The 23301-nt window shown below is 38.6% G+C and overlaps 1 protein-coding gene across 1 annotated transcript in view; it reads right to left on the bottom strand.

Annotated features, from left to right (window-relative positions):
• The window catches only part of LOC150096378 (glutamyl aminopeptidase-like), a 365847-nt gene that overhangs the window by 14294 nt on the left and 328252 nt on the right, over positions 1–23301 (bottom strand). The window contains exon 16 of the mRNA XM_090409047.1: positions 20505–20645. Coding sequence (XP_090265173.1) covers positions 20505–20645 — 141 coding nt within the window. The remainder of the gene's footprint in view (positions 1–20504; positions 20646–23301) is intronic.

Raw genomic sequence — 23301 nt, 5'->3', positions numbered from 1 at the left:
TGGGGTGCTGCTTATGATAAGTGATGACCTATGTCCTCTAAGAGTGGAGAATTTGGAAGGAAGTGAGACAAATGATTTTGAGAGCGTATGGTGTGAGGTAGAGGTAGAGGTAGGCAAGACAGGATATTTAGTGGGGTGTTACTACAGACCCAGGAGCACAGAGGATGGGGACCAGGAGATGTTTAGACAGCTAAGTTTGGCAAGTGCAAGAAGAATGATTGTTATGGGAGATTTTAACTTCAGTAGTATAAATTGGAGAGAGGAAGATGCATGTAACAATAGGGGAATGGAATTTCTAGAATTCTTGAGGGACAAATGTCTTAGGCAACATGTAACAGAGGGAACAAGAGGTTCAAAAATTTTGGATTTGGTTATAGCATCAGAAGAGTTGATAATAACTGAGTTGACGTCTCTCCCACCAGTTGGAGAGAGTGACCATATGGTTTTGACTTGGAAAATGAATAGACATGCAGGAGTATCAAAGAGACGGGAACTTATGTGGAATTATAAGGCAGGTGATTATAATAGTCTTAGACGTCAACTTCGGGAAGTTTCATGGAGGGAGGAATTGGAAGGCAGGGATATCACCAGTGCGTGGGAAATTGTGAAAGAATATTTGTTATCAGCAATGGTAAGTTGTAAACCACGAGTGAAGAAGAGGGCGCAATTTGGAGTAAAGTGGATGACAAACAATATTAAACAGGAATTGCATGCGAAAAAGAGGCTATGGAAGAGATATAAGGAGACAGGTGAAGAGATGCATGAGGAATATAAGACACAGGCCAGAAGAGTGACTCGTGTGGTAAGGAAAGCGAAACTGGAATATGAGAGGAGATTGGCCCTAAGATCCAAAGAAAATCCTAGGGAATTTTTTAGCTATGTGGCCAGTAGGAGGAGAAATGACTGTGGAAGAATGATATTGTGGGATAAAAATGGGAATAGAGTGACTGATGCAGAGGACATAGTGGAATTGTTCAATGAACACTTTATTGGAGTATTTCATCCTAGAGGAGTCAGTTTTAATGCTAGAGTGATAGGACTGGTACGAGGTCTGGAGGTACAGGAGGAGAGTGTGTTTCAGATACTGAGTACTCTGGATGTCAGTAAAGCTGTGGGACTGGATGGTATTTCACCACGAGTTTTGAGAGAATGTGCTAGGGAATTGACAATACCTTTAACGTGGCTTTTCAATGAAAGTCTGGCTTTGGCAAAGGTGCCCAGGGAATGGAAGGAAGGTAAGATAGTGCCATTGCATAAGGGTGGTAACAGACTGGAAGTGTCTAATTATAGGCCAGTCTGTGTGTCATCAGTAGTTGTAAAGATCTTGGAGAAAGTAGTGAGGGACCGTGTACAGCATTGGGCAGATGAGGGTAATGTTATCTGTGAGAATCAACATGGATTTGTGAAAGGACGCTCTTGTTTTAGCAATATGCTAGCCTTTTATAATAAAGTTACAAGAGCATTAGATGAGGGAAAGGCATATACTGCAATTTTCTTAGACTTGGCGAAGGCATTTGACAGGGTGCCACATGATAAGCTGATATTTAAGTTGCAGCACATGGGTCTGGATGTCAGATTGGTCAACTGGATTCAGGATTGGCTGTCTGATAGGTATCAGAGAGTTGTGTATGGTGGAGCAGTTTCCAGGAGGCAGAGGGTTACAAGTGGGGTTCCACAGGGCTCAGTACTAGGACCTATATTGTTTAACCTTTATATCAATGACATAGCCAGTGGATTGCAGGGGGATATTCAGTTGTTTGCAGATGATGCGAAGCTTGGAAGGATTATTAGTAATAGTGCAGATGTGGTAGCCCTGCAAGAGGATTTAAATAAGCTAGATAGATGGGCAGATGAATGGGAGTTTCAGTTTCATGCAGCAAAATGTAAGGTCTTGAGGTTTGGGAAATAATTGATAGGATGCTGCATACTCTATGGGAGGAGTTATACTGGAGGAAGTAGGGGAAACAAGAGATCTGGGGTTGATGATTGATAGAAACCTGAAGTTTAGGGGACATATTGCAAAGGTGGTGAAGGTAACACAGAGGATTGCTGCTATTATGAGAAGGACACTGACCTGCAGAGATAAGAGGGTTATCATTCTATTGTATAAGTCTCTGATCAGACCACACTTGGACTATTGTTCTCAGATTTGGTCCCCAGGATTTGAAGGGGATAAATTAACTGTGGAAAGGATACAAAGATGGATGACAAAGATGGTTTCAGGACTGTACAAGGATAGTTATGAGGATCGGCTGAGAGAATGTGGACTGCAGAGTTTGGTGGATAGAAGAAGGAGAGGTGATATGATTGAGACTTTTAAACTGTTGAGAGGTGGTTACAGGGTTGACACTGGGGAGTTCTTTCGCTTGGTTGATCAGCGGGAAGGAGTGATGACAAGAGGCCATCCCTGGAAGTTACGAAAGGAAACTGTGAGCAAGAGGGTAAGGAGTGGTTTCTTTGTGTGGAGGGTGATTGAGCCGTGGAATGCACTGCCTGATGGAGTGGTGGGAGTGAGAACGGTCAGTGGGTTTAAGGAGTGGTATGATAAACTTTGTGTTTCTCAGGGGGGACCTCCCCTCGATGAGTCTTGACAGACTTTATGTCTTAGAAAGGACCTCCCTCGATGAGTCTTTTGACTCCTTGGAGGCCTGAATAATAATAATAATAATTTCTCCCTCCACAAGATGCAAAACTTCTACGTATTGAATCAATCTTTATTATCAATAATGCAAAACCACCTGCAGATAACATTACTTTAACAGAACGCAAAGCTATTAAAAGTTTAAAAAACAACAGAGATATAATTATCCTTCCTGCAGATAAAGGCAATGCAACAGTGATCCTCAACTCTGAAGATTACCTGAATAAAATGCTTGACTTACTACAAAATGATACCTACTCAATACTCGAGAGAGATCCAACTCGTGAACTTCAAAATCGTACAAACAACTTATTAAAAAGAACCACTGAATTATCCCATAACGTTTCCTTATCTCTATGCTCTCTCCATCTGTTAATTCCTCGTATATATGATGTTCCTAAAATCCATAAAGAGAACACCCCACTATGCCCCATTGGAGAAGGTATCAATTCTCCAACGTACAGCTTTTCAAAATATCTTGCCAAATACCTAAAAAGTTTTTCAGGCAAGTCACCATCCTTTATCAAGAACACTACAGAATTTGTTACATACATCAAGGATATAACAGTTAATGAAGATGAAATCATGGCTAGCTTGGACATAACTTCTCTGTTCACTAATGTCCCAACAGATGAAGTCCTAACATTACTCAAGGACAAGTTATCCAAAAAAATGTTAGCTTTGCTTACACATTGCATCAAGTCCAGTTACTTCAAATTTAAAGATACTATATACAAATAAAATCATAGACTGGCTATGGGTAATCCTTTATCCCCTGTACTCGCAAATATTTACTTAGAGGATTTTGAAACCAAGGCTATCTCTTCCTTTATTTTAACACCTAAAGTTTGGAAACACTATGTAGATGATGTCTTCATTATTTGTAGCCATGGACATGATTCCTTTATGGTTTTCCTCGAACATCTCAATAGCCAACATCAAAGTATTAAGTTTACTGCTGAGCTTGAAACGGATAATTCCCTGCCTTTTCTTGATGTCAAACTGACACGCTTCTCTGGTAAACTCAAAATATCGATGTATAGAAAACCAACGCATACCAACAGATATCTGCATAGTCAGTCCCATCACTTCCCTCCTCATAAGCTTGGAATAATTTCCACCTTGGGACATAGAGCCTGTTCTCTTCTGGATGACTCAAATGAACTTCTTACAGAAATAAACCATCTGAAAACTTCTTTCAAAGTTAATGGATATTCCAAGAGAGTCATTGAAAAATTCCTTCTTAATCCTCCTAGACATCACTCAGAAAAAACAAATAGATTCAAAGGCATATTTCTATTCCTTACATAAGTAAAGTTTCACATAAATTAGTGTGAAAAAACTTCCCAAAATCCTTTTCTTAATAAGCCACCCAAAACTTTGTCATCATCAACTCAAATACCCTGGTGTATATAAAATATTGTGTGATTGTGACATTCCTTATTTTGGGCAGACAGACAAATCTGTCGAATTGTGTATGGAAGAGCACATGAGAGACATTACTTACAAGAGACAGTGAGCCAGTGCATTATCAAGTCATATTCTTTTCTCGGCTAATCCTAATGATGAAAGCCAAAGTCACAAAGTCTGCTGGGAAAAATCTACTAACATCTTCCGTTGCAATGATGAACTAGAGAGAGAGAGATAAATCGTAGAATCTAGGGAAATCATCTTCAATCCTGTTCATCTAAATAATAACTTGAACTACAACTTCCCAGATAGTCATTCAGCTGTAATCATGTACTGGCGTTCACGAGATGCTACTAGCACGTACTTTCCCAACAATACCACAAACGAAAGAACAGCTTTAAATATAACCACAACGTTTTAATGTTAATTATGTATAGAGACTCTCTATGATGTTCTTAGTTTATTTAAGCTTCAGTGTTTTAGTGTTTTTTCTTTTTTCTTTCTTTTATAATGTCATCTGATGAAGGCTGTTACAAGCCGAAACTAGTAGTGTTTTAATATTAAAACCTTTTTACTTAAATCTCGGTTCTAGTCATTCAATTCTTTTAAAAAATATGTATGTTAACTGAGTTAATGATCATTCATTCATATATATATATATATCATCATCAAAAACTTTCTTCAGACCACTGCTGGACAAATGCTTCTCTATATTTCTTCCATTTTAGCCAGTCATGCACACATCTCTCCACCATAAATATCCTTAACATCTTGTTATTTCATTGTCCAATCTTACCACTGGTCTACCTGGTTTCCAATAATCAATTGTTGGTGTCCATTCTGTTGTTTTCTTTGTCCATCTGTTGTCAGACATTCTCATCACATGTCCTGCCCAGCACCATTTGCTGCCTTTTATTACTAAGGCAATGTCCATTACCTTTGTTTGCTTCATGAATTATTTTTAATGGTATTCACAACACCACACAATTTTATCAAAGAGATGTTTTATTAACTGCTTATATTTCGCTGAATTTCAACTCAGCATCATCAGAGCATAACACACTTGTACAACAGTGAGTGAGTGAAACGATACAATTGTAATGGACAAAAGATCTAAAGTCCTATTTTTTGGCACCCTCTAACGAGAAAAAAAACAGCTATGTGTGGGAGTTTCTCTTATTATTATTATTATTATTAAACAAGACCTCATGGAGTCAAAGACTCATCTAGGAGGTCCTTTTATCTCACACACATCTCATCATACCGGGTCTTAAACACATTCAAACTCCTTGCAGACACCACACTCTCAGGCAAGGCATTCCAATCATTCACAACTCTGCACGAAAAAAACCTGCCTCTCACTCCCCTACTCACACCCTCTTTATACAGTTTCCAGGGATGACCTCTGGTTCTCCCCTGATCTCCCACTATTCGCTGTAGAACTTCTCCACCATTGATCCTATAGCAACCCCTTACCAACTTGTAGGTCTCTATCATATCTCCCCTCTTCCTTCTCTCCACTAGTCTCTGCAAATTACATCTTTTCAATCTTTCCTCATACTCGACATTCCAGAGGTCAGAAACTACCTTAGTCAGTCGCCTTTGGACCCTTTCCAACATCTCTTCATCCTTCTGAAAACCAGGTGACCAAATCTGGGCACAATAGTCCATGTGTGGCCTAATCAAAGCCTTATACAATGGAACAAGAATCTCCCTACTTCTACACGTCAGTGTCCTCCTCATCATTCCCAGAAGTCTTTGTGTTGTCTTCACAATTTTGGCGATGTGACCACTAAATTTTAGATCCTTATCCACTATCACTCCCAGATCTCTTATTTCCTCTACTTCCAACAATATATTCTTACCAAGCATAAATTCTGCATCCCATCTTTGTTTTCCAAATTTTAAAACCTTACATTTTGCAACATTGAACTCACATCCCCATTTGCTTGCCCAATCACTCAATTTATTCAAGTCTTCTTGCAAGGCCACAACATCTTCACTACTCTTTATGGTTCGTCCCAACTTTGCATCATCTGCAAACAACTGAATATCTCCATCCAAATCTTCGCCAATATCATTAATATACAAGTTAAATAGTAATGGCCCTAAAACAGATCCCTGAGGCACTCCACTAGTGACTTTCCTTTTCCTGGATATTGCACCCCCATACACAACTTGTTGATACCTATCAGATAGCCAGTCTCCAATCCAATGCACTAATCTAATATCCAACCCCATCTGCTCTAGTTTGACTGTCAACTTATCATGAGGCACTCTATCAAAAGCTTTTGCGAAATCCAAGTATATTACTGTGTATCCTTCTCCTCTGTCCAAGGAAGCAGTCACTTTATTGTAATAAGTAAGTAGATTACTAAAACACGACCTCCCTTTAGCAAATCCATGCTGTCCATCAAAGATTATACCATTGTTGTCAACCCAACTCTGGATTCTAGTTCTCACAAGCTTCTCCAACAACTTAACCACAACACCCGACACACAGATAGGCCTATAGTTTGATGCTTGAGTTCGATCACCTCCTTTATGAAGTGGCACAATCTTGCCCTCCTTCCACTCTTTAGGGACTTGACCAAGTGCAAGACTCATATTAAAAAAATATGTCAAGGCAGGTGTCAACTCTCTGGCACATTCCTTCAGAATACGCGGTGATATATTATCAAGTCCCACAGCCTTATTTACATCTAGTTTACTCAACTCCCCAAACACCTCTTGCTCACTTACAGTCAGTCTCTCCTCCCCATCATCAACTGCTCTTAATCTCTCCATGAAGTCACATTCACAAGATTGAAAGATCTTTCAATCTTGTGAATAACAGGATTGAAAGATCTCTCTTAGGATAACAGTCTCCCAAATTTTTGGCAAATTAATGCAACCATATTTGTTAAGGTTGGGAGAATTCTTCAAAGCCATTGCTGACTCAAAAAATAATCTTTAAGATCTGTAATGACTCATTCTATGACTGTAAATAGTACATTTGTTTTCCTCCATCTAATCCTGTGTGAAGGAGTGTCCAAAGCATGGTCTGCCAGTCCTGACTTGCCATAGTAATAGTAGTGAATATATTTTTCATGTTCTTCCAGGCAGATGTTAGCTGATCTTCCTGTTTGCCCATAATTGGTCAAGTCACAAGGAACTTCATACACTCCTGGATGTGCTAAGGGGTGAAGTTTATCCTTAGGTGAGCAGATCAGAGTTGCTAGTTTGACATGAGGTTTGAAAGTGGTGCGAAGGCCATGTTTCATCAATACTTTGGCTATCTTTTCTGATGTACCTCTGACATAGAAATGGTCATGTTGTGTTCTTGTGTATTAGGGGAGGGCAGAGTAATGAGCCTATGTAGTATTTTTTCTATTTTGTATGGATTATTTTATAGCCGTTGGCTAAGAACGTACGGCACAGATATTTGAGTTCCGTGGTCAGAGCTGTATCGTTAGAATGAATGGCTCTGGCTCTGTGTGTAAGTGTTTTTAAAATGCCATACTGCTGGACCGGATGATGATGTGATGGTTTATGTAGGTGTCTTCCTGTGTGTGTAGGCTTTCTGTAAATGGAAAAAGATAGTGATCCATCTGAAAGGCGGGTGACTAATGTGTCAAGAAATGGTAAACAGTTATTTGATTATTTTTCTACTGTGAAGTGGATTTTGGGGTGTTGGCTGTTTAGGTAGGTGATAAATGCATCCAAATTGTCTTGTCCATGGGGCCAGATGGCAAATACATCATCTACATAGCATGATTGGTGAGAATATATTGTTGGAGGCAGAGGAAATAAGAGATCTGGGGTGATAGTGGATAAGGATCTAAAATTTAGGGGACACATCGCCAAAATTGTGAAGACAACACAAAGGCTTCTGGGAATGATGCAGAGGACACTGACGTGTAGAAGTAGGGAGATTCTTGTTCTATTGTATAAGGCTTTGATTAGGTCACACATGGACTATGCTCAGATTTGGTCACCAGGTTTTCAGAAGGATGAAGAGATGTTGGAAAGGGTCCAAAGGCGACTTACTAAAGTGGTTTCTGATCTCTGGAATGTCGAGTATGAGGAAAGATTGAGAAGATGTAATTTGCAGAGTCTGGTGGACAAGAGGAAGAGGGGAGATATGATAGAGACCTACAAGTTTGTAAGGGATTGTTATAGGATCAATGTGGAGAAGTTCTACAGAGAATAGTGGGAGATCAGGGGAGAACCAGAGGTCGTCCCTGGAAATTGTATAAAGAGGGTGTGAGTAGTGGAGTGAGAGGCAGGTTTTTTCGTGAAGAGTTGTGAATGATTGGAATGCCTTGCCTGAGAGTGTGGTGTCTGCAAGGAGTTTGAGTGTGTTTAAGACACGGTATGATGAGGTGTGTGTGTGTGTGTGATAAAAGGACCTGCCAAATGAGTCTTTGACTCCATGAGGTCTTGGAATAATAATAATAATAATAATAATAATAATATAACCACACTTGTGGATTGTATGTAGCTGTGGTAAGTACTTTGTTTTCAAAGTGTTCCATTTAAAAATTTGATAACAGGGGGGAGAGGGGGAGAAACCCATAGAAACCCATAGAAGTACCATTAATCTGTTTGTAGAATTTTCCTCCCCATGTAAAGTAACCTGCATTCATAGTAAATATAAATAATTCAAAAATATCAGGGAGAAATTTAGACTTGATTACATCAAGAGTGTCTATAAGTAGTACATTGGTAAATAAAGAGGTGACATCAAATTTGATGTCACCTCTTTATTTATTTCATTATCAAGTTCATGGTTGTTTGTAATGATTTATCCAAAATATTTGTATAAATTCACTATTTTAATCAATCTTTGATTAATTTTAATTTGTCTTCATTCTGAAGTATTTTCACTATACATTATTTTTAATTTATCCATATTTATTTGTTATATCCAAACTTACTTCATTTAATTCAATAACCATGTGTTCTAGTTCTTTTGGTGATGTTGCTATTAGAATGATATCATCAGCAAATTGTAGACTGCTTAAATATTCTCCATCAATATTCAGTCCTCTTTTCACCTGGTTCAATTTTCTCATAGCATATTCAAGAAGTGCAGCGAATAATTTTGTTGAGATACAGTCTCCCTGTCTGACTACTTGTTTTTTTTTTTGTAAGTATTATTAATAACATCCAACTTCCATGGAGTCAGAGACTCATCGTGGGAGATACACGCTATTGCACACAGTACTCATCCAATCATGCCTTAAAATGATTCACTGTCTCTACATTCACAACACACTCAGGCAATGCATGCCACTCACCAACCAGTCTCCATGCAAAGAACCTACACCCACTCCTCTACTCACACCCTCTTTATAGCACCCTTTTTTTTTTTTGCTTGGGGTGGTGGTGAGAGGAAGCATGAAGTGCTTCCTCACACCATCACCCCAAGCAAAAAATAGGCCTCATAAAAACTTTAAGGGATAAAGCATACAGCATTCCCAGTACAGAAGAAAAGTGGAAAGAAGACATACAATACTTAACACAGATTCTACAATTGAATGGTTTCAAAACTAAATTAATTAAGAAAATTCTCAATACAGCACCTACAAGAAACTTAAATAAACACTACTTCAAGAATGCAGTCACCCTTCCTTATATCAAGATCGTCACAGATAAATTAGCCAAACTTCTCTACAAGTACAACATAAACGTTACTTTCCTACCACATTAAAAGATATCAAAATCTCTTCATCCTCCGAAACTTCCACATCACCCAATGAAAAAACCAGGAGTTTACAATATTCACTGTTCCTGTGGCATCTGCTACGTAGGCCAGATGGGGAGATCGGGAGAAATCCGCATGAGCAAACATGAAAAGCATGTACAAAAAAAGAGAGAACATAAGTCTGGTTTGGCATTTTGCACAACTTCTACTGGTCATGATGTACTCTGGGACAGAACAAATATGTCCTACATTGATAAAAACTGTTTCACAAGAAAATTCAAAGAGGCAGCAAATATGATAAAAAAATTCCTACGCAATGCAACAAAAATCAAGGTTCGATTTTAAATCAAGTTTGGTCAGCGTTTATCAAAAATTTACCCAGTTCAGACCTCGGACAGAGTGAAAGTGAACCACAGAACGCGACATCAAATAGCATTGTTTTCAGTTAACACGTATTAACGGTTATATAGATCTGTTATTTAGTTTATTAATGAACTTTATTGATGTTCATAACACCAACAAATGAACTTGTTTTTTTTTTTTTGTAATTTCTTATAGTTTGTGCTTTAAACTGTTAGTTATCTTTACCCTTGAAGATGTTAGTCTGACAACTAACAAAACTTTCTGGGTTTGTTTTTTAGTACTTGTTTAGTTTTAAAGAACAGTCTTTTTTTAATAAAAATGTGGTTACAAAACTGAAATAATTCGATTAAAAAAAGAAAGTGTTAGAGGAAAGAGACAGAGTGAGGAAGGGTTGCAGGTGAGAAAGGAAAAAAGAGTGTTATGCAGTGTGATATGTGGATGATCTGTGGTGTGCAAGATAGAATGCCTGAAGGAACAATAGAAAGTGTGGCTATGGCAATTAAGCAATGCAAAACAGTGGATGAGATGATTGTGATGGTGTGCACAAATGACTTGAGAGGCAGTGTGAAGCGGGTGGAAAGAGATCTGAGGTTCATGCTTGAGGTTGTATGGAAGAAGACTCAGAAAGGGAAGATAGTGAGTGTGTTGCTCTTGGGCAACACACTCACTATCTTCCCATGCAGAGCTGCTGAGAAGAGTGTCAATAATGAATAGTATAATAAATTTAGTTTAATCCTTTATCCAAGTATGAGCAAACAAAGTTTGCACCTGAAAGTATCTTCAGGACTGGGGTAAGGTAGTACAACACCAGGCAACTCGTTGCAAAGGTGGAGCAAGCTAACAACACTCCTATCTCAGTATCTCCCATAATGCAAAACACATCTCCTTGCGGATATGTCTAATGTTATGCATTAAGGGAAGGGCCACTACCCAGACTAGTTTTGACCTTTATTGAGATCTCTTCAGTGGGAGCCAGGCCCAAGTGGAGATACCAGGCAGAAGCATTAGCAGGTCATCTCTACCTATAGGAGTTGCCAATTGGTGTGCCACCCTTTTTTTAATAAATTACTCTGGATTTAGAGAAAGATGTTGGAAGTTTTCAGGACTGGGGTAAGGTAGTACAACACCAGGCAACTCGTTGCAAAGGTGGAGCAAGCTAACAACACTCCTATCTCAGTATCTCCCATATCTCCCATAATGCAAAACACATCTCCTTGCAGATATGTCTAATGTTATGCATTAAGGGAAGGGCCACTACCCAGACTAGTTTTGACCTTTATTGAAATCTCTTCAGTGGGAGCCAGGCCCAAGTGGAGATACCAGGCAGAAGCATTAGCAGGTCATCTCTACCTATAGGAGTTGCCAATTGGTGTGCCACCCTTTTTTTAATAAATTACTCTGGATTTAGAGAAAGATGTTGGAAGTTTATTTTTCACTTGGTTAGAGTATAATAAATTTAGTTTAATCCTTTATCCAAGTGTGAGCAAACAAAGTTTGCACCTGAAAGTATCTTCGGGACTGGGGTAAGGCCCTTCCCTTAATGCATAACATTATACATATCTGCAAGGAGATGTGTTTTGCATTATTGGAGATATTGAGATAGGAGTGATGTTAGCTTGCTTCACCTTTGCAACGAGTTGCCTGGTGTTGTACTACCTTACCCCAGTCCTGAAGATACTTTTCAGGCGCAAACTTTGTTTGCTCACACTTGGTTAAAGGATTAAACTAAATTTATTATAGTCTAACCAAGTGAAAAATATACTTTCAATGAATAGTATAATAGCCAGAATGTGTCAAAAGAGAGGGTTGGAATATGTGGATGCTTGGATTGCATTTAAGGACAGAAAGAAACTATGAGAGAGAGAGAGAGAGAGAGAGAGATGGATTGCATTTAAATGAGAAAAAATGTAGGCATCTGGAGAGAATGTTGTTTTCTGAAGAAATAGTGTGTCAATTGTAGGGAAACTAGAATTATCAAAGGGGGAATGGTGTCAGGGTTGGCTCTTGTGGGAAACGTGCTTAGGAGAAGGGGGGGGGGAATACATCAGGTAATGCTGAATCCAGTGGAGTCTGGAGAAGATAATGATAGGTATAGAAACAGTGACAATGCTTTATTCTTTATACTAATGCCAGAAGTATCTGGAATAAAGGAGGTGAATTGGTGGAGCTGATAGCATCAGCCTGTATAAAGATTATTGGGATCTCTGAGACATGGTTGACAGAAGATGATATACTGACATGACTAGAAAATGCAGGGTATAGCATTTTTAGACAAGATAGAAAGAGAAGCACAGATAGAAGCACAACGGACCAAATCTTTACTTTAAGGCAAGTCTTTGAGAAATCTTGGGAATATGCCAAGAATGTCTACACATGTTTTGTGGACTTGGAGAAGGCATATGACCGGGTTCCTCGGGATAAGCTTTGGCAAGTAATACAGGAGTATGGAGTGGATGGCCAACTATTAGCTGCCATCAAGTCCCTGTATGAATGCCCAGAGTTTTGTGTCAGGGTAAACAGCACAAAGTCTGAACCTTTCACAGTCTCCATTGGCCTCCGCCAAGGGTGTGTTCTGTCACCCCCTCCTTTTCATAATATTTATGGACTGGATTGATAGGCACAGCCGAGGCAGTGAATGTGTCAGAATTGGAAGATGTAACATTGGACGTCTGCGTTTTGTAGATGACCCAGTTCTGCTTAGCTCTTCCACAGATGCCCTCCAGTGGACCCTGGATAGATTTGTAACTGTTTGTGCAGATGCCAGAATGATGATCAGTGTGGCCAAAACTGAAACATTTGTGGTCTCAAGACAACCATCCCAGTGCACTCTACATGTAAGTGGAGTCCCAATGAGACAGGTGGAGAAGTTTAAATACCTTGGGTCCATATTCACGAATGATGGAAAATGGGATGTAGAGCTAGATACCCGAATTGGTTTAGCAAGCTCGATATTGCTGGAGCTTGGCCGTTCGGTAGTATTGAAGTGGGAGTTAAGCCAGAAGTCAAAGCTGGCTGTCTTCAATACAGTCTATGTCCCCATCCTCACCTATGGTCATGAGAGTTGGGTAATGACTGAAAGAATGCGGACACGAATCCAAGCGGCTGAAATGAAGTTCCTTCGAGGGGTTGCGGGGCTGACAAGACGCGACAGTCAGAAGCTCTGCAATTCGGGAAACCCTCAATACTCAACCGCTGCTTCTCCATGTTGAGAGATCACAGTTACGTTGGTATGGGCACCTGGTCAGAATGCCACAAGAGAGGCTCCCTCAGCAGGCCCTCTTTGCCAAGCCAGAGGGTGGGAGGCCACGTGGAAGGCCAAGGACTCTCTGGATAGATTATATCCAAAACCTTGGGTGGACACGTTTGGGAATCCCACCAGAACACCTGAGCTTGGTGGCAGAGGATCGTGACCATTAGAAGTTCCTCTTGCAGCTGTTGTCCCCCACAACCCAATTAGGAAAGGTGGGCTTTGAAGATGTATGTATGTACAGTTCCATCAATGTAGCACAACAAAATAGCACATTTTTTTTTTTTTCAGATAGAGGGAAACACAACACAAAGACTAGAGTCCTGATTTTTCCAAAATCAAGACTCTAGTTTTTGTGTTGCTGCTACAATTTTGTTTAACTAGTCCGTAGATTACATTATGTTGTTATAGTCACGCGTATTGTGACAAACTGTTTTTGTGCTCTGAAGATGCTGATTATAACACCAGCAAAATATCAGCAATAAGTTAATAAATAACTATTTACTTATTATTCTGTGTTATAATATATACTGTTAAAAAATAAACAACAACATGTACGATGAACACATAAGTCTGTCCACATGTTGAAATTTATTAACATTTCTATTACTTTGGGAATAAGGATTAACCACCCTATTCTGTCAGATTTGGATAACTGCACAGTGAAGCATGATTCTATGAGTAAGTGTAAATCGGAAAGGAAGTTTTGATGTGGCAGGTTATCTACAAAATATATCTCAAGCTCTGTCTTGATTTTTTTTTTTTTTTTTTGGCTGCTTTATAGTTTGGGGTTCCACCAAAGCTTTGGATACAGTTTAAATGGAGATGATGTTGTTTTTGAAATTGCAGCTGTTGCTGCCTGAACAATACAATCTGTTTACATACTTTAATGTTTCACTTTCACTGATATCTATTTATTATTTTTATTATTATTAACATCCAACCTCCATGGAGTCAGAGACTCATCGTGGGAGGTACACACTATTGCACACAATGCTCATCAAACCATGCCTTAAAATGATTCAATGGGTCTACATTCACAACACACTCATGCAATGCATTCCACTCACCAACCACTTCCATGCAAAGAACCTTCTTCTCACTCCTTTACTCACACTCTCTTTATACAGTTTCCAGTGATAGCCTCTTGTTCTACCCACCTCTCTGATTCTATAAAAAATCGCTTCCATATCAACAATATAACACCCCTGACTAGCTTAAATACCTCAATCATATCCCTCCCCCACCTCTCCTCCTATTCACGAGGCTTTGCAATTTACATTTTCTTGGTCTATCCTTGTACTCCAAATTCCAAAGAAAACTGATAACCTTTGTGAATTTTTGTGGACCCTCTTCAACATATCCTCATCACCACTTGAAAACTTGGTGACCAGATCTGTGCACAATAATCCACATGAGGCCTGATCAAGACCTTATACAATGTCATCATAATCTCTTTATTTCTGCATGTCAGGGTCCTCTGCATCATTGCCATTATCCAATGTGATGTTTTCACAACTTGTGCAATGTGGCCCTTAAATTTCTGGTCCTTGTCCACCATCACTTCCAGATTTCTCATTTGTTCTACTTCCTTTAAAGTTTCCCAACCAATTATATACTCTGCATCCCATTGTTGCTGCTACCTGTCAAGACTAACACTATCAGATCTTATAATATTTCTATCTTCTAAGGCACTTTTTTTACTGTATCAATCCCCATATATCTTGGTCTTCTTCTAGGTCTTTTTCCTGCCAATCTGGCAGAGAACACTTGTTTTGCTAATCTCTGGCTCTGGAAAAGTGATTAATGTGTCTTCTGATGTGTTAGGATAATTTGGTGAGTTTAGCTTACATTAATTAGACACAAAAGTATCCATTTTTTCTATGAGAGTATCTGGTGGTTTATCTTTCAGTGATATCTTTTCTATTATTTCCTTGACAAGCAGGATCCCATAGAATGGTATCATTTCTAGATTTTTTTCAGGAGTGATAACGTAGTTTGTGTGGCTGATGAGCTCGAGAGAGAAGCATTCATGATCATAAGATTAGGAAAGATGAAATTATCAGACAGTAAAATAAGATATATGAGTTTAAGTTGCTGTTGATATTTTGTTAATTCTCATCTTCTCAGCATAGTATGATTTCAGGACAAGTGTGGTGGTTAGCTTGCTCTTTGCATCTTGATGTGATATATTTTGTTCCGTTTTTATCTTTTCAATTTATTACTATTGTTTTATTATTATCCTAAGATTCCATGGGGTCAAAGACTCATCTAGGAGGTTCCTTTGTCACACACACAGCTCATCATATCTTGCCTTAAACACATTCAAATTATCTGCAGATACTACACTCTCAGAGAAGGAATTCTAATCATTCACAACTCTCCATGCAAAAAAACCCTACTTCTCCCTCCCGTTTTGAGAAACAAAGATGGGATGTAGAATTTACACTTGTTGGGGATATACTGTTGGAGGTGGAGGAAATAAAAGATCTTGTGACGTTAATTCTATAGCATCCCCTTACCAACCTGTACGTCTATCATATCACCCATCTTCCTCCTATCCACTATCAATAACTACCTTAGTCAATCACCTCTGCACCCTTTCCAGCATCTCTTCATCCTTTTCAAAACCAGGTGACCAAATCTGTGCACAGTAGTCCATATGTGGTGTAATCAAGGTCTTATACAATGGATCTCCTTACTTCTACAAGTAAGTGTCCTCTGCATCATTACCTGAATTTGTTGCTGTCCTCACAATTTTGGCAATGTATCTATAAATTTTAGATACATCTTGCGATATATTATATAGCAAGATGTCATCTGCATACAACATTGTCCAAGATGCACCTTGGACAATGTTGTATGCAGATGACATCTTGCTGTGTGTAGATTCAAGAGAAGAAGCAGAAACTAAACTGGAAAGATGGAGAAAAGTACTGGAAGAGAGAGAGGTATGAGACTGAGCAGAAGTAAGACAGAGTATATGTGTTGCGCAGTGGGCAGTGGCCAGGAGATAGATCTGGAGCTGGAAGGAAATGTCATCAGGAAGGTGAGAGACTTTAGATACTTAGGTTCAACAGTGGAAGAAGATGGAGGAGGTGAGAAGGAAGTGGGATGCAGGATACAAGCAGGTTGGAGGAACTGGAGGGAGATGGCTGGAGTGTTATGCGATAAGAGGGTGCCGATCAATCTGAAAGGCAAAATTTATAGGACAGTAGTGAGTTTCTATGACATATGCTATAGAAACTGTGGCCCTGAGGAAAAATAACATTAGCAGGATGGAAGTAGCAGAGATGAGAATGCTTAGGTGGATGTGCGGTGTGACCAGAAAGGATCATCTGAGAAATGACTATGTCAGGGGATCAGTGAAAGTTACGAACTTAGGAGCGAAAATACAGGAGGCAAGGTTGAGATGGTTTGGTCATGCGATGAGGAGGGAGGACGAATATGTGGGAAGAAGGGTCATGCAGATGGATGTGCAAGGAAGGTGGAAGCATGGGCGGCCAAAGAAGAGATGGAGGGAGCTGGTAGAAGAGGACGTGAAGTTGAAGAACTTGGATGTGGTGACAGCCCAAGACAGGAAGGTGTGGAGGAGACTTATAACAAACAGTGACCCCACTTAAGTGGGAGAAGCTGCAGAAGAAGAAGAAAATCTATAAATTTTAGATCCTTATCCACCATCACCACAAGATCTTTTATTTCCTCCACTTCCAACAATATAAAGTGTAAATTCTACATCCCATCTTTGTTGCACAAATTTTCATGTTATAAGGTGACATGCTGTCCATCAAAGATAATACCACTGATGTCAATCCAAGTCTGGATCCTGGTTCTCACCAGCTTCTCCAACACTTTAACTACAACAACTGACACATAGAGATAGTCCTATAATTTGATGCTTGAGTTCTGTCACCTCCCTTATGAAGCAGCACATTCTTACCTTTCTTCCACTCCTTTACAATTTGACCAAATGTAAGACTCATATTAAACAAATATGTCAAGGCAGATGTCATCTATCTGGCACATTCCTTCAATATATGTGGTGATTCCTTCAATATATCAAGTTTCAGAGACTTATTAATATCAAATTTGCTCAATTCCCCATATATAGTCAGTCTCGCTTCCTCATCATCATCCATTGCTCTCAAACTCTGCATGATGTCACATTCACAAGAATGAAAGACCTTTATGAACTGTTCATTAATTATCTCAACTATCCTTATCAGCTGTTGTTCTTATACCATTTTCTTCAATCAATGTAATCCTTCCATAATCTTTTTTTTTTTTTTTTTGTTTTTTGCTGGCTACATATCGAAAGAACCCCCTAGGATTTTTTTTTGGCTTCATTAGCTAACTGCCACTCATACTTCACTTTTGCTATCTTTAACAACTGAGTCACCCTCCCTTCCTGTTCTTTGTAGTCCTCATGGAATTGGTTATTACCACTTATCTTATGATCCCCTCCATAATGCCTTTTTCCTCTGTATCGCATCCTTAATCTCTTCCTTCATTCATTTCACATCTACTTATTTCACCTTCTGACCGTTAGAATACATTCGGACATTCCTTCAACTAGATAGTTCTCCAATAATGCCTGTTCTCTCCTGAGTTTCTCATAATTACCAACCTTGTAATTCCACATAGATTTTTCCTAGAAGTTGTATATAGAGGTGCAGTATCCCAAAAAGAGGAAGATCACTAGTAGTGTACCAGAGGTATCAGTTGTTTAAGTTAAGGGATATATATCCCATATAGTTTCTTAGCCGAATGAGAAACTCAAAGAGTTTCGTGCCGAATATAGTAGAAACTATATAAAGTTCGGCGATTCCAAGCGTAAGCAAATACCTGGATACTGCAGCAACTGACCCTTATGGTAGTGCAAGCTGAGGCAACTCATGTCTAAGGTGGAGCAAGCTCCGATCACTATTCTTGATATTTACCCATAATGTGAACTTAGCTCCTAGGAGCTGTATTACTGTTCAACATTATGAGAGAAGGTCACTACCCACCCCGGTTTCAACCTTTATTGAGGTCTCATCAGTGAGTAGGTGGACCTAGTTAATATCAAGTTTGTAGCGAACAGAACTTACCACCCTTCTATGAGTATATATAGTAAATATCAAGAATAAGAGTAAATATCAAGAATAGTGATCGGAGCTTGCTCCACCTTAGACATGAGTTGCCTCAGCTTGCACTACCTTAAGGGTCAGTTGCTGCAGTATCCAGGTATTTGCTTATGCTCGGAATCACAACTTTATATAGGTTCTATTATATTTGGCATGAAACTCTTTGAGTTTCTCATTCAGCTAAGAAACTATATGGGATATATATCCCTTAACTTAAACAAGTTATATGTCACCGAATTGAAGCCTTTGGCTCTTCATATGTCTAATAATTTATTAGGACACCAGAGGTATCAGTTTTGGGACCGCTGTTTCAATCTGTATGTTAATGATATATTGGGATGGGTTTAACTAGTGATATGCAGCTGTTTGCAGATGATTCAAAATTGGGGAGAGCAATGCAGAGACAAGCAGATGTTATGGTTTTCCAGGAGGACTTGAATAGATTGCATGAATGGGCAGGTAAGTGGAACTATCAGTTCAATGTTGCAAAGTGTAAGGTTTTGAGATTTGGTAAGCAATGATGGGATGCAGAATATATATATATATACTTGGTGGGGAAACTTTAAAGGAAGTAGAGGAGATGAGAGATCTGAGAGTGATGGTGGATAAGGACTGGAAATTCAGGGGGAACATTGGACAAGTTGTGAAGATGTCACATTGGATAATGGCAATGGTGCAGAGGACTCTGACATGCAGAAATAGAGAGGTTATGATTACACTGTACCTTGATCAGGCCTTATATGGATTATTGTGCACAGATCTGGTCGCTGGGTTTTCGTGGTGAGAGGATACATTGCAGAGGGTCCAGAGAAGATTCACAAAGGTGGTCAGTGGTTGTATATTTTTGTATATTTTTCTTAGAAGTTGTATATAGAGGTGCAGTATCCTAAAATGGAATGTGGGGTACAAGGACAGATTGAGAGAATGTAAGTTGCAAAGCCTCGTGAATAGGAGGAAGAAGGGGGGGGGGTATGATTGAGTCATATAAGCTAGTCAGGGTTTATTATCATGTTGATATGAAAGAGGTTTTTTACAGAATGCCAGGAGGGGAGTAGAATAAGAGGCCATCGATGGAAACTGTATAAGGAAGGTGTGAGTAGAGGAGGGAGGAGCAGGTTCTTTGCATGGAGAGTGGTTGGTGAGCGTAATGCATTGCCTGATTGTGTTGTGAATGTAGACATATCGAATCATTTTAAGGCATGGTTGAATGAGCATTGTGTGCAATAATGTGTACTTTCCACAATGAGTCTCTGACCCCATGGAGGTCCGATGATGATAATAATAATAGTAATAACAATAATATATCCTTTCCTCACACTGCTGGCAACCACTCAGGTAATCACTTCATGGTCATTCTCACCAAATGGAGAGTAATTTCACACCTCATTTATAATAACATTCTCTGATGAGATGATCAAATTCAAGACCCTCAATACCTTGTGGGCCATCTGTTACATACTGCCTGAGGTTTTTGTCCCTCAAAAATTTGAAAAACTCATTTTCTTTACTTTTGGTTGCTATATCATCATCATTGCAGTTTATATTGCATAATTAAAATTGCCCATAATGATCACCCTTTTCTTATTTGCTTGGCTAATTTGTAGTTGGAAGAGGAGGAGAAAATTAAAGGATTACCTCTGCAGTTAAGTAATCATGTACATATGGGAAATAAGTATGGGAGAAAGGAATAGATTCTTCACAAGACTAGCAGATGAGCACAATTCATTGCTCATGCATACATTGAAATGCATACATTTCACAAGACAAGCAGATGAGCACAATGCATTGCTAGAGAAGTTGATGGTGGACATGATCAGAGATAAAGTGAACCTCTTGTAATTCAGAGATATCTGGTAATATTAGTGGTAATGAATAAAAATTGTAAACCAAGATAATTTGAATGAGATAAAAATTAACAATTTCAATCAAATTAATAACAAATAATTATGCTCATTCAATTATTAAATTGAAAGTATAACTTTTAAAATCAACTATTTAACATGAGAAGAATTTTTCAGAAACACCTACAAATTTAGCAGTCTTAGCCAATTTCTTTGGACAAACTTCCATGTTAAATAACGACCAAGTTCATTTCCTGCAGAAACTGCAATAACAGTCGGTATATCCTGTGGGTGAACTTGGGTTTTATCCAGTGCATAATTCAGATACCTGATTAATATAAATGACATACTTGTCAAAGATAAAGAGAATATATTGTTATTCATTATACCATGTCAGTCATATAAAAACTGGTTAGAAAATTAGATTTAAAATTTTCACTTGCTGTGTAGATTTGATTAGTGTAACAAATGCCTATATATCAACATGAATACTGATATATTAACATGAACAGCACATATTGTTAAGTGCTGTTATCAATCAATATTGGGATTTTTGTATATGAAATGGGCCAAGAGTAACTTGAAAAGTGTCAATTTTGTCTGAAAAAAAATGCTCACTTTTGAAATGAGAAGTAAAACGAAAAAAGTAAAAAGTAAAAAGAAATAAGAAAAAAGGAGAGATAGACAAAGAGAAAAGGGAAAGGAATAACAATTTAAATGAAGATGAAGATTAAAGATGAATTTTAATTATTCCATCCTATTTTACCTTAACTACTTGGCTTAATGGCCTCGTAACTTGGTTTCTTTCAAACCTAATTAATGCGTAATTTAAAAGACAATAAATTCTTTCCATATAGTGTACTACAACTATTAATGTGTTCTTCTGGCCAGTTTGTCTGTTTTGTGGGATGAAAAATCTGAGTTTCTGGGAGAAAAATTCTGCCACCTCTATATGAAGTTAGCTAACTCACCTTCAAAAATGAGACGTCATGATAAAAGTTCTTCACATCCCAGACAGGATTTGAACTAAGGTCTTTCCAACAAAAGGGCATTGTCAAAACTGATTGCACTATGAAGACTCTTTGAATTTAATTGGACTTCTCTGATATATTTGGATGCTGCTATAGATCAGGATAACTAAAGAGGACTGTGAGCGGAATAGACAGATAAATTTTATGAATACAAAAAGAACTATCATTATGGGTAATTTCAAATTTGAAAACAGACTGGAATGAGGAAAAGCATGCAAGACAAGAAATAAAATGTACAGAATTACAATAAAGATAACTACCTAAGTAGCACATGATGGAGGGACCTAGTGGTAGAAAATTGAATCTGTAACAGCATCTGAGAATCTGTCTATAAATTAGGTGACAGTTATGCCTCTTATGAAAGTAATAATTTGATTTGGGAGATGAAGAGCACTGACTAAGAACCATAATGCAGGTGATTATTATGAGCAGATCAAGCAGTTTTCCATGACTTGGCATGAGAAACTGCATGGCAGAAAAAAATCAATAGAGAGAAAGAGGAGAGAAAAATCATCAGTAGAGAAAGAGGATGTTGCAGAAAGTTCTTCTACTTGGTTATAAGTAAAATTAAAAATGACAAGAAATTATATTCTTGTTTAATCTTTTATTATTATTATTATCATCATTCAGGCCTCCATGGAGTCAAAAGACTCATCATGGGAGATAGTTTTTAGGAAACACAAAGATTATCATACCTCCTTGAATGTTGTTACTCTAACCACTCTCTCAGGCAATGCATTCCTAGGTTCAATCACCCTACACACAAAGAAACCACTCCGCACCCTCTTGCTCACAGCTTCCTTTTGTAACTTCCAGGTGTTGCAGAAAGATGAAATACCCCTTGTCATTGCTCCTTCCTGCACATCAAGTGAAAGAACTCCCCAATGTCTACCCTGTAACTGCCTCTCAACAGTTTAAAAGACTCGATCATATCATCTCTCCTTCTTCTATCCACCAAACTCTGCAGTCCACATTCCCTCATTGATCCTCGTAACTAACATTGTACAGTCCTGAAACCATCTTTGTTATCTGCCACTGTACTTTTCCACAGTTAATTTATCCCCTTCAAATCCTGGGGACCAAATCTGAGAACAATAATCTAAGTGTGGTATGATTAGGGTCTTATACAACGGAATGATAACTCTTATATCTCTGCAGGTCATCATCCTTCTCAGTATTGCAGCAATCCTCTGGGTTACCTTCACCACCTTTGCAATATGCTCCCTGAATTTCAGTTTTCTATCAATCATCACTCCCAGATCTCTCTTGTCTCCCCTACTTCCTCCAGTATAGCTCTCCAATAGAGTATGCATCCTCCCATCGATGGATCCCAAACCTCAAGACCTTACATGTTGCTGCATTAAACCGATATCCCCATTCATTTGCCCATTCATCTAGTTTATTCAAATCCTCTTGAAGGGCTGCCACATCTGCACTATTACTTTTCCCAGTTTCATATCATCCGCAAACAACTAAATATCCCTTTGCGATCCATTGACAATGTCATTGATATAAAGGTTGAACAATATAGGTCCCACTTGTAAACTTCAGCTTCCTTGATATTGCCTCACCATACACAACTCTCTGATACCTATCAGACAGTCAATCCTGAATCCATTTGACTAACCTGACATTTAAACCCATGTGCTGCAACTTAAATATCAGCTTATCGTGTGGCATCCTGTCAAATGCCTTTGCAAAATCCAAAAAAATGGCAGTATATGCCTTTTCCTCATCAACTGCTCTTATAAAAGGCAATCATATTACTAAAGCAAGAGCATCCCTTAACAAATCCATGTTGATTCTCACAGATAACATTACTCTCATCAGTCCAACGCTGTATATAGTTCCTCACTAATTTCTTCAAGATCTTAACTACCAGTGACCCACAAACTGGCCTGTAATTAGACACTTCCAGTATGCTACCATGCTTATGCAATGGCACATCCTACC

This window comes from Typopeltis vanoorti, chromosome 19 (assembly GCF_054136105.1).
Source record: "Typopeltis vanoorti isolate ZY-2024b chromosome 19, IOZ_Tvanoo_1.0, whole genome shotgun sequence".
In the NCBI taxonomy this organism is placed as follows: Eukaryota; Metazoa; Arthropoda; class Arachnida; order Uropygi; family Thelyphonidae; genus Typopeltis; species Typopeltis vanoorti.
The sequence above is the reverse complement of the archived record's forward strand: the minus strand, read 5'-3'. Positions and strand labels throughout refer to the sequence as shown.